This window comes from Aphis gossypii, chromosome 3 (assembly GCF_020184175.1).
Source record: "Aphis gossypii isolate Hap1 chromosome 3, ASM2018417v2, whole genome shotgun sequence".
NCBI lineage: Eukaryota > Metazoa > Arthropoda > Insecta > Hemiptera > Aphididae > Aphis > Aphis gossypii.
In genome coordinates, this window is record NC_065532.1 from 20,964,580 (window position 1) to 20,977,575 (window position 12,996).

Below are 12,996 nucleotides of genomic sequence, written 5' to 3' on the forward strand. Positions count from 1 at the left end.
AAGAACACTTTTCAATTCTCACAGACAATCGTTGGTACACGAACCTCGTGGAGGTGTAACAGGGTAGATGAGGGAAAGCGATTATCTTCAAGTGCTATAATCGCAATTTCTTCACTTCCCCACCTATTCAACAGATATTGTTATACTTTTATTTAAACATCTAAATGCCTTTTTTTGATTTCAACAATAATCCTTAGAAGGTTAATTTACAAATTTTGTTATTTTTACAGTCTCGTCTCAAAAACAATAATTGTCTATTCTATATTTATCAATAGAAGTCATACATTCAGTAAATTCATATTAATAACCAAAACAATATATAAATATAATGTGTTGTATATATCATACAGATTATAAAAATTTGGCTTAAAAAAGTTGAAAATCTGGTTTGCCCTATTACAAAATAAATTATGACGCTGTGCCTGATAAACCCGTTTAAGTAGTTCGTCTACAACTGCGTTTAGAGCAATTATAGTGATAGAACGGATATTATGAAAATGAAAAATGACAAAATTTCAAAAGACATCTCATATGTACGTTTTTTGTAAACTATTTGGACAAAAATTTATAATCATATAGAAAATTGATTTATAGAAGATTATTAAATAGTATAAAATATATGTGCTTAACATGGCTAGAACTCAATATGAGATGCTCTCGACAATTTTATTATCTTTGAATCTTTCAAGAGTGTTTTCGATCTACTTCTTCACATGATAATATGTTTTAACAGATCTTTCCGTATATTTTTTGTCAACTGTTGCAGTATAAATGATGTGTGGCCTTTCTGCTGCAAGTATCGCTGAACAATATTTATATATATTTAAATTGTTCAAAAAATGGACTTAAAACGACTACGAAAAAAAATTACTTGATGTTTTTCTCGAGTTTATGTAACCGTTTAACCGTCGAATACTTGGCCCGTCCCTCGTAGTACAGCTCTTTGGCGCGCGGCAGCAGCTCGGCGTGCAGGTACCCCCCCAAAGCGTCCACCACAGCTATCATCGCGCGCTTCCTGGTCACGGACGATATGATTTTCTTGGCCTCATTCTTGATCTCATCGAAGTATTGGAGAAAAATATCGCCATCATAGTCACTAAAGTTCGCTCCGGGAACCAGCGACCCTACCGTCATTCGACACTGTAGTTCGATCCGCTCGGCGTACGTCCACGTCTTCCGGTCGACGTCTGTGAGCTTGTACAGAGCGGTGCCGTGCACGTCTCCACTTCTGGTATCAGCGATGATCTGCTGCAACACGATGACCAACACGACCGCTCGACATAACATGACTTGGCGGCGGCGGTGGCATATTTTATCATTTTTAACATGAGATATCATGTTTTACTAGACGACTAATCTATTAAAAAAAAAAAAAACAAAACAAAACAATAATGATAATATAACCACGGAAATCAAATGAAATACCATACGATTACATAATAATATTATTTATTATTATTATTTATTACCGTATTTATTCATTTTTAATACAGTGGTACATCGTTACCACATAGGAAAAATAATAAAAATAAATCGGAAAAGGAAGGGCTTAAAATAAATAAACAAAATACGAGAGCTCGGGATAGTTTGTTTTTCGTAACTATCGTTTTGGAACTCGGTACGATGATGTTTTTAAACGTCTGTTATTTGTTCAGATTCGTTTTCGAAATGTTTTCTTTTTCTTTTCGGGGTTTTAACACGTAATATTTACTTATAGTCAGTCGTATTATCAATGTACTCATGGACAAATAATCGGTGGAAGACATAAGCGATTCCAGATAATACAGGTATTAAACTTAGAACTATACATCGTTCAAAAATCCCAAACGTATAAACTTGATTGACAAATTTATTATTTGATATGTTGATTACTATATATGTATGAGGTGTGAGCAGTTTTGTATTATAACATATTATTAGTAAGCATCATTCGTGTAAGCTCGAAAATTAATTTTACAAAAACAAATGTTATAAAGGTATTGCGTGCATTTTATTTATTGATCAAAAGTATATAGATTTTTATGATCCATCAAAAATTATATTTATACACATTTATTTGTAAGTATACCGTATTATATATTGACTTACATAAAATATTAATACTTGTGAGAATACTATTTTTTTTTTATATATATATTTTGCGTTTATGTCATGTATTGAATATAACAGGTATATAATATTAGATTGACATTTTGCGCTTATGTCCTATACATTTTGGCCCAAATTATATGTTATTCTTGCACCTTTGAAGCTTATGTCACATAGTCAAGATGTGAGAACGGTTTTGAACTGTCCGCGCCTGACTGAAATATCTATTTCAAAATTAATATTTTATTTGACTATTACACGTGCATGTCACAGTCCTTTTTTGGTACGATACCTGACAACGTTAATATCGTTGATATCGTTCGACGAGTCTCGGCCGAGGCATACGCGACGGTCACGATGAGCTTCGATCATTATTTGTCGGCGAATAATTCGTTACGCTGAATTACCATGTTAATTTCTGAGTTACAAGTTACAACGGTATTATAATGAATTACCATCACCTAGATAAACGGTCATGTCAATTTTAACGTGATTTTAAATTCTTGTGAGTAGTTTCGTGTCAGCTGCTGTCAGTTATAAAATGAATTTCTACGATTGCCGAGTATCACTGCAGAAGAAATTCCAATCAAGTTTTAATCGAAAAAATATTGTGCGTTTTTTAATTATCTACTGCAGCGCATACCTATATGACCCAATTATATTATATTATTATTGGTCGACCGTCGCCCGTGAGCGTGCGTTTTTCAACCTTTATTTTATAGTACCGCATTTATTGCAATTATTACGTTTTCCAATACGTGGGTGTACAGTATTAATTTGTATCGTAAACAAAATATTTATATTTTAAGAGTATTATTATTGTTTATTATGGATAAATAAAACAGCACAAGGAAATTCTCACTTGATATTTCAAAAGATATTAATATACTACCTAACATTTTAATACAGGATAGTGTTTTTTTTAAATTAATACAAAATTATTATTTTAAAGTCAAACACTCATTTTCTTAAAAGATATTTATATTTTTTGGATATATTTGTATATTTGCATAACTTGAAATTACTCCAAGATAGAGTTAATAAATAAATGTTTTCATCGATATAATTTTTATGGCGTTTAGCATTTTGAATGACAGAATATATTAGGTTTAATTTCATATTTTGATGAAAATTATATTATATATTTCTAAATTTTCATGTAGCCATATGACCATACAAATAAAATTTTAAACGGGTAGTTTATAATTTATTATAAATACTCGTTTAAAATTCAAATTTAATATATTGAAATGATCATAAAAATAATCTGCTTTTTAATATAAAAATAAAAATGTATGATGTCATTTCAGTAAAGAGCTTAAACAATCTTATTAATAAATATATGAAAAATTTAAAAATTTTCTAAAAAACGATGATTTGTAATTCCTTTAAATTATATTAACAAATTATTTCCAGAAAGGTTAATAAATTTCAAAAAAAAAAAAAAATGTTTAACTTAAAAAAAATCACCTTGTATGTTTAACATTCGCATGCGTTAGTAATTAAACATTGTGTTCAAGACCAAAAATGTTTTGGTGAAATCATTAACAAATGGTGACTTATCAAAACATTCGTTTTTAGGTGGATTTAAGACATGCAAATGAAGTCAGCGGTTCACGGGTTGTAGATGTCGGTGTTGATTTATCCGAATTTTACCCATCCGTCGAATGGGATATTTTAGAGGTTCCAGCAATAAGGTTAGCCATTTGAATATTATATGTTATATTGCTGATTAGCATAATTTTATCATAACTATGTTATATTATTACCTTTTGTTTTGTATAATATAATTTCTATATAGATTTGTGAATGTGGTTGATTTGGCTCATATGACTGTCCACATTTTAAAGTTTAATTACTTCTGTATACCTATTATACGTAATCTCTCAGAAGTTAAACGGTTTAAAGTTTACATTATAAAATAAAAGACTTAACAGTTTGATAATGTTTTTTTAATGGAGTGCATTGATGTTCATGTGTTTTTTTTTTCGTTGATACATTATTACTTTTTTTTCGCATTTTGTCATGTTTAAAATTAAGAATAATATAAATAATATTAATAATAATAATACATAACAATGGCTAATGAGTTTAAAACACTAATAAAGTAGTTTTAAATAGAATAAAATGAAAACATTTTTTTTTTAATAATTGTGTTTAAAATTAACTTCTTAACTAGAAAACATTCTATCAGCCGTTCAAAAGTATTATATTATGTATGATTAGTTTCTAAAATAAAATAGAAATAGAAATTTAAGTTTTTAGCATTTAAATTTAAAAAATACATTTTGTTCATTAAACAAACGTTTTACTTATCTAAATTAAAATCAATAAACATAATTTAATTATTTTAAATAGATTAAGAATATTTGATTTATAATTTCTTTGAGATCTATAACGAACTGTGTTGGTAAAAAATATAGTGCGTTTATTTATGTGACAAATATTTTCATACTCAGAGTAATCATTTATAATATTATGTAGTTTGTACCATTGTACCTATGTATTAAACTTAAAAGCAATTTTGGAGCCAGAATATCTATAAATTATCTGGACATAAGAAAAAAAATAGATGAATAAAGTATACGCAGGTTTAATTTAATGTTTCAATTTCAGCACTTATTGCCAACATTGACAATGACTAATTTAATGATCTTTTCATTAACGATGGACAGTTATATTATACTGTGTTATATTACAGAAACGAGAAATATTATACTTGCTGCGAAGAACCATACTTAGACATAACATTTAATATTACGATGCGGAGGAAAACACTATTTTACACAGTAAATCTGATCATACCTTGTATGGGGATATCGTTTCTTACGATACTTGTATTTTACCTTCCATCGGATAGTAACGAAAAAGTAAGCGACTGTCGGAAATACTTATGTTGTAATCATAATAAGTAACATATGCAACACATATTCTAAACGAAAATTAAATAATATAATCACAAAATGTAATTTTATTTTAGGTTAGCTTAAGTATCTCAATTCTTCTTTCACTGACCGTGTTTTTTCTACTGCTAGCAGAAATCATTCCACCCACATCACTAGTAGTGCCACTTTTGGGAAAATTTGTGCTATTTACAATGATACTTGACACGCTTAGGTGAGCTTATTATTTTCTATCAATACTGAATATATTATTAAAGTATGTAAACTACGTAACGTCTCTCAATATTCGTCATTGATTTTTCAGTATATGTGTGACAGTCGTTGTGTTGAATATACATTTCCGATCTCCTACTACACACGTAATGTCTCCTTGGGTCCGCCGTGTATTCATTCACATTCTGCCGAGAATGTTAATTATGAGAAGACCTCACTACCAAATGGAAAGAAAGAGGTAATTGTGTATTTATATAATGTCTGTAGTCGTGGTTCCAATAATAATAAGTGTTAATGCATATTTAGCCTGATGGGAACTTGTCATCGTATTATGGTGAGAACGTGCAATGGACTTGAGCTTAGAGATCAAGATTCAGCTGAACAGATGCTGCACGTCGCCGAAGTATTTCCTGACAGGTATGGTTTAGTTAAAAAATTAATCTAGTCTTTAATTGTATTCGTTATCAACTAACCCTTATGTATATATCATTAGAGATTTGGAAAGTGGTGTAATTGGCTGTTGCGAGATTCACGGTCCAATAATAGCATTACCCAGTCCTTCCGGATCTAATCAAAATGGCCCCGTTCCTAAGGGTAGAAAACATTGGCACGATTGTCCAGAACTTCATAAGGCTGTTGAAGGCGCAGCGTTCATAGCTGATTACATAAAGAAAGAAGAAGAAGAGAAAAAGGTAAATATACGTAATTATAGTTTGTATAACAGTTAATAAAGCTTGACCATTTGAACTAGAACTTTAAAATAATTCAAAATCGTGGGTTTTTTTATAGATAAAAGAAGATTGGAAGTACGTTGCAATGGTACTGGATAGGTTGTTTTTATGGATTTTTACACTAGCTGTGACTATGGGGTCTGCTGGGATAATCCTTCAGGCACCCACTCTATATGACAATCGGTTGCCAATCAATCTCCGGTTGTCAGAAATACTTGCCCACACACCAACAGTAAAACAGAATTATAATAACATTATGTAAAGACGATAATTGCTCAATATTGTCAACATTAGACTAACCAGTGACTTACATTACTGGTCCGGAAGAGCGAACGATAGACTCCTGCTACTACAACTGGCCTATAATATATATATATATACATATATAAGAATTATAGTTAATATAAAATTCGGGACGAGGGACCAACAAATCGAGGACTGCTGGTCGTAATATGTACAATAGTGTCAATTTTGATATTAGATACTATTTACATGCTCTCAAAATTAGCAAATCAAATAGATAGATATTTTTAGAAAATTTGTTTATAAATCAAACATTTATGAGCAGTATTATATATATTATATATTTATTAAAAAAAATCATAAAATAGGACCTAAATTGGTTGCAAGAGAAATATCAATTTTCTCAACTATTATTTGTCTTGTAAAAAGAATCATATTAATATAATTCATGTTATTATTTATTATAATACATAAAAGTAATAATACTTCATAGTAATATGTACATAGAATTATGTTAACTTGTGAAAAATGAATAAATATATTTGATGACGTTTAATTTAATTTGGGTTTTCAATAAATCATTCTGATCTGAAACTTTTATCTTATGACACAGCTCAAAGTACAGTAATAACGGCATCATATTATGGAATAAGATACTCGTATAACTAAAACTGTATATAATTTAATTTGTCTTGAATAGGTATATATAAATCGAACTTAACTCAGTTCTGCTCATAATATTGTTGATTATGATTAATTATACTATGTGATTTACAATTTTATGATAAAATTTCAACATTGATTCAATGTTTACCCTTATATTCTCAAATAGTGGCAGTTTGTTATTCATATCACCTCCTAAATTATTTTCCGATTTATTCATAAAGAGAAAGGTGATTGCTGTAATATGGAATCTCTCTGAGGGATCAATATTTCTGACTCATTAGGCAGGTATACATCAAAATGGCCCCTAGAGAGATTTTGCGTAAAACGCATCCTCAACACAGGGTAACCTTCAATACCAAAACGCTCATAGAGCTGATAATTGCTGTAAACTTCAAAAACGTAGTTGAACAATTGTCCAGCGGCCACCAATTCACATAAACCACCATAAGTATATAGTAACCACCGACACGGAATCACCGTCCTTCGAGCAGATACACGCAGAATTTTCAAAACTAAGAAAAAACAAAATTATGCAAATATAATATATAAATTAATTAGTATAAAGTATATTCTATATAAATTTTAAACATATAACATAATTTATCATTATTTTAACTATCTATATTATTTAATTTATTTCTCTAAGGTCGGTGTTACAACTATATATTGTAGAGATATAATATTATTCCCTTAAGTATTTTAAGTTATATACAACACTATAAAATGTGTGACTTGTGCGTTACCTGATCGACTGCATGTTTTGATTTGACGGTGACCTGGTGACGATTGAAACACTACTGAAATAAGCACTTGCTATATTGAAAAATTAAGTACACACAAAGCTTAGTTAAGAAACAAAAAAAAATAAATAAATAAAAATAAAAATAAAAAGAGACGGTTCCTTGAACTGTATAAGATTTACGTGCCCACCACCAGATTAATAGAAACAATTAAAATTTAAAACGTTCAGTTAATTTATACAATAAAATTAATAATTAAAAAAATGTAATGTATTTCCTTAATCACAGTATTATTATGCTAATAAATAATATGTAGTTATTCCGATAAAAACGAACAAATATCAATTATCGGAATAGCGATTGTAAAATATCAAACTGGTGGGCGGTGGCCAATGCACACTAAGTTTTTGTCATGTTATTACATTGGATATACTTTTAAACCATTAATAAATTAAATTACACAAACCTTTTCATTCGTTCAATGTTAAATTCCACGTACTTACTGATATATATATATATATATATATATAGGTATTATACCTATCATATTGTTGCTATAATTATTAAAATTAATATTAGTACAATAAGGCGTTTTTTTGTTGCTATGTTATTGTCATTTATTATAAATAATTAATATTAAATGATTAATTATCGGTTATACACAAAAATGATATTATTATCGTGACGTGAGGTCAGTATTATGTCAAAAATAATACAAATTTATTCATCAATGACTTAAACGTAATTTTTCTTCATCACGTGCACGTAGTATGTACCAAATAATAGAATTGCTCTGAGCATTGACGCATAAAAGTTTATTTTGTTTTATAAATATCATGTACACTGTGCAGTAAAAATAACTGTAGCGTTCGTTGTTATACACTTATACTAAACTTATTCATTTATTATTTCATAAATGAAGATGATTACACTTTTAAAGCAAACGATAAAGAATAACAGACTAACATTAATTATTAAGTAGGTTTAAGATTAAGGAAGTACAATATGTACCATGAATTATTATTATGTATTATGAAGAAATAATTATATAAAAAGAATAATTAAGAGGTAAAACATAACAATACAACTATAAATAAAAGCCAAAATATTTTGAAAATTTTACCGTGAATCACCACTCTTCTATCTAAAATATTTTTATGCGCGCGAGCTTGATTGAAATTATATACTATCTACCTACTTACCTACCTACCAACCTACCTATATCAGATAATTAACGAAAATGGAAATGATATTAAAATGTCATAAATAATTCGCGTGACAAAACGAATTCATAAATTAAGATAAAAACCTAAAAAAAAATGTTTTTTCTTACACTAATAAATAATAATATTAACTTAAGCGAATAGAATTTAAATTTAATTTAGTAGGCATGTTATTTTCTAAAATCAAAATTCAATTAATAAATTCATGATTACTTTGTGTAAAATTTACGAAAGATATTTAAATTTAACTATGGGGTTAGATTAAAAATCGTATACCTAAATTGTATCTTAACATCTTTTAACTTTCTAACTATAAGTGACCAATAATATATTAGATATATAAAAAAATTACAATCACTTTATTTTATTATTAAAGTTATTGAAACTAATAGGAATCTCTCTACAAAGATAGCTATTTAATTTTCAAAAAGGTTGTTGGTTCTCATCGTATCTCCAGGTGTATAAACTTATTGTAATACACAAAAATAATATAAACTGAAACAAAATATTTTAAAGTATACCATAAAAAAATAGTTAATATACTTGGTATTACCAATTATACCCGTACATTTGAGTAACAATTTAAAAATGATGACTAGGTCACATACAGCCTATATTTGTGTGAAAAAAAATGTGCCGCCTCGTACCGTGTCAATGTTCATAAAATATTAAACGCTCATTCATTTAAAAATATTTATTCTAATATCTATCATTATTATTTTAATATCGATACGCTGTTCCGTCCTAAAGCTGCTTATGGTTATAGCAGGCGGATATATAGCAATGCGTACGTTATCCACACATTCACATGGTCGGTATCTAACGAACTTCCAAAATAGACGTTGACATATTGATATGACAAAATATAAATTTAGATGGTAATTTTTGTCTTTCCTGTTTTTTTAATTCCTCTTGATATTTCCAAGATAGATATTTTCTAGTCTAAGGTTTCACGTGTTAAATGTATTAATCAGTACACTGTTTACAATTATCGGTTAAAAAAAAAATTACGTATCATTTAAATAACTTTAATCAACACATTAAGTGTTGCAATATCATCATACTCGTATACATACCTATTATAAGTATTGGATTTCGATGAAATAATGTAAATAACGTGAAAGTGATATTTAAGTACGATAAAAAAGTAGCTAATATACTTATTATCAATATTATACCCGTACTGTAAATAGTACTAAAAATGTATTCAAATAAATTTTAACCTAATAATAATGAATGCGTAGGCCGTAGATACTTCAGTATCATTTTCACGTCATTTACATCATTTCCTTGAACTCCAATACCTATAATAGGTATGTATTCGAGTATGATGATATTGCAGTATTCAATGTGCTGATTAAAATCATTTAAATAATTAAGTAGTTTTTATTTTATTTTTTTTTTTGACTGATAAGCTTAAATAGTATACTGATCAATACATTCAAAACGTGAAACCTTGGACGTATTTTAATAATATCTAAAACAAACTTTAAATAATTCAATGCCTTTATTATAAAACTCTCGCTATTCATTAAACCATGTTTTTGGAAATATCAAGATGAATATTAAAAAAACAGGAAAGACAAAAATTACAATCTAAATTTATATTTTGTCATATCAATATGTCAACGTCTATTTTGGAAGTTCCGTAAGATACCGACCATGTGAATGTGTGCATAACGTACGCATTATATCCGCCTGCTATAACTATAAGCAACTTTAGGACGGAACGTCATCACGTCCCTACGGAACAGCGTATCGATATTAAAATAATAATGATAGAATACTAGAATAAATATTTTTATATGAATAAAAGCGTTTAATATTTTATGAACATTGACACTATGTACGAGGCGGCACATTTTTTTTCACACAAATAGCCTGTATGTAACCTAGTCAACACTTTTAAATTGTTACACAAATGACAAAATGTAATAAAACATTAGTATTCTCATTAACGAATGTCAATAATAATAATAATATACTATACATAGTCTGTGTTTTAAAGATAGACCTATTTAAACGCAGAAAATATTACTTTGGTAATTCAATACACCGGTTTAGGTTAGGTTGGCCCGGTTTTGACCCATTCAGCCTTTACAAATCCACTAAAGCCTTTCGGGGGCATAAGAGTATAAAGAGCCTTATTATCGTAATATAGTTATATTCGTTTGCGCAAATGTTGTTTATCAATTCGTTACCATATTATTCATATCATTGTTGTACGGCAACAGTGAAACGCATTTCCGAAATACCGTTGTTCCGGTTTTAATACATCATACAAGACGTAAACACTGCACACGTACGAACACTCTCGTGACGAAGAATTATGGGTCATGACGTTCATTTCCATTGTCTATAATATTTACCCGATGTCTGTTGTGGTAAATCGTTTAACTCGCTTACACAAGTTAATGTGCTTCTGTTATATATACCTGTTTAGACGTCGTTCAGCTCGGCGACACTTAGCAATACATCATCGCTTATAACCTTAAGTTTTTACTGAGCTCACATCAGTCTTTTAGTCTGTTTCTAGAATAAATTATTTAAAATAAATGATTTTATAAATATTAAATCCAGCCACTTGTAATATTTAATATATTTAAAAACCATTTAGCTATTCGATTCGTACAGATGGTGCAATAATTATACGTCAACTGCTAGCCGTTGATTCGTAATTCGTAAGAAAGTATGATTTTAAATTTGAGCTATTAATTAAAGGATACATAAATTTACTATGATAAATAAAGAATAGGTATATTATTCACCTATATACATTGATTATTATATTGATATTAATATACTTAACATTTATTTACTCAATGACGAATACACTCTAGTCCTCGACCCCAAAAATTTACTTACAGCAAAGCGATTACCTACCTACTTTCCTTTTCATTATTATTTATTATTATTATTAATATTATGTTATATTTATAATCCTATTTTATATGTAAGTATTTTTACAAAGCTAAATAAATGTATTGGATGTTCAGACACACTGCAATTATTATTTAATTTTATTTAAAATAAGTTTATTTATTCATTAAATATATTATTATTTTATTAATATGTTATCATTAGCATCTGTTTTTTTCTATTAAAATGTTAAATTTCATAATTTAAAATGTTTTATAATTTTTTTTATTTAATTATAATGATCACGAGTCATGTTTAATATTGGTATCATAGTAATGTAGTTTTCTCGATAAGTGTTCAAAACAGAACATAAATTATAATTACATATTATCGATCGTTCATTTAATAATATAATATACTAATGGCATTGTACGTGCTTTTATACCTTTAATTGTAGTCATAAGGAAAACTGAAAGATTTAAAGCGGTTTAAATGCTGTAGGGACTTTCTGCGTTTGTCATATTTTCAGAATCCATATAATCTGTCCAAACTTGAAACACAAAGTTAAATTAGCTGAACACGTTCAATATAAGTACGTCGAGTATTATATTCGTTAAATCCGTTGTTCAGTACGATTAAAACTTTAAAAGAATCATAAAGTCATGATTCATGGATCAATTTAAATAAATATGAATGTACAAAATGATTCATTAAATTTAATATGCTAAACTCAGTAAATTCTCATATAATATTTCGAGCTGAGCAATGAATTATTGACTTTATAATATTTTGTGTGTTTTTATATACAGAGTGTAATACGATAAGAAGTCGAAGAAATTCATTAACATTTTCATTATATAGACAAGCGGAGTAGTGGACAAACATTTTGCGGGGTAACCCCGTACCACTCCACTCCGTGCAGCTAAACTTTAAATACGTATAACTCATAAACTACTCACCCTAAATTCGATTTTTATGAATCAAATTACTCAGAAAATTCTTCATCTTTGGAATATGAAATTAAAAATCTATGTTGTCATTCAAAAAAGTAAAAAACTTAAAAAATTATAAGGATAAAAAATATTTAAAAATATAATTTTTCATAAAAACGTTGTTTTTTAACAATTAGAAACTATGTAAAAAAATATTTTAAAAAACATGAATACTTTTGGAAATAATGAGTGTTGTTTGATAAAAAAATCACCCTGTATATTATATATAATTCGTAGGTAGAGGATATTATTTTACTGCAGACTGCAGCAATCGCTCATTATTTCGCCGGTTAATGCAATTAATGAGTGTCACGATGAACGAAGTACAAAAGTTTACT

General features: G+C 28.3%; 1 protein-coding gene across 2 annotated transcripts in view; it reads left to right on the top strand.

Moving 5' to 3' along the window:
- Positions 1-6,739, top strand: part of LOC114132075 (acetylcholine receptor subunit alpha-like) — a 37,992-nt gene extending 31,253 nt beyond the window's left edge. For both annotated transcript variants that reach the window (XM_027997461.2, XM_027997460.2), the window contains exons 7-13: positions 3,670-3,785; positions 4,790-4,958; positions 5,069-5,205; positions 5,296-5,442; positions 5,511-5,621; positions 5,698-5,896; positions 5,994-6,739. In XM_027997461.2, coding sequence (XP_027853262.2) covers positions 3,670-3,785; positions 4,790-4,958; positions 5,069-5,205; positions 5,296-5,442; positions 5,511-5,621; positions 5,698-5,896; positions 5,994-6,197 — 1,083 coding nt within the window. In that variant the 3' untranslated portion in view covers positions 6,198-6,739. The remainder of the gene's footprint in view (positions 1-3,669; positions 3,786-4,789; positions 4,959-5,068; positions 5,206-5,295; positions 5,443-5,510; positions 5,622-5,697; positions 5,897-5,993) is intronic.
- Positions 6,740-12,996: the final 6,257 nt, after the last annotated feature.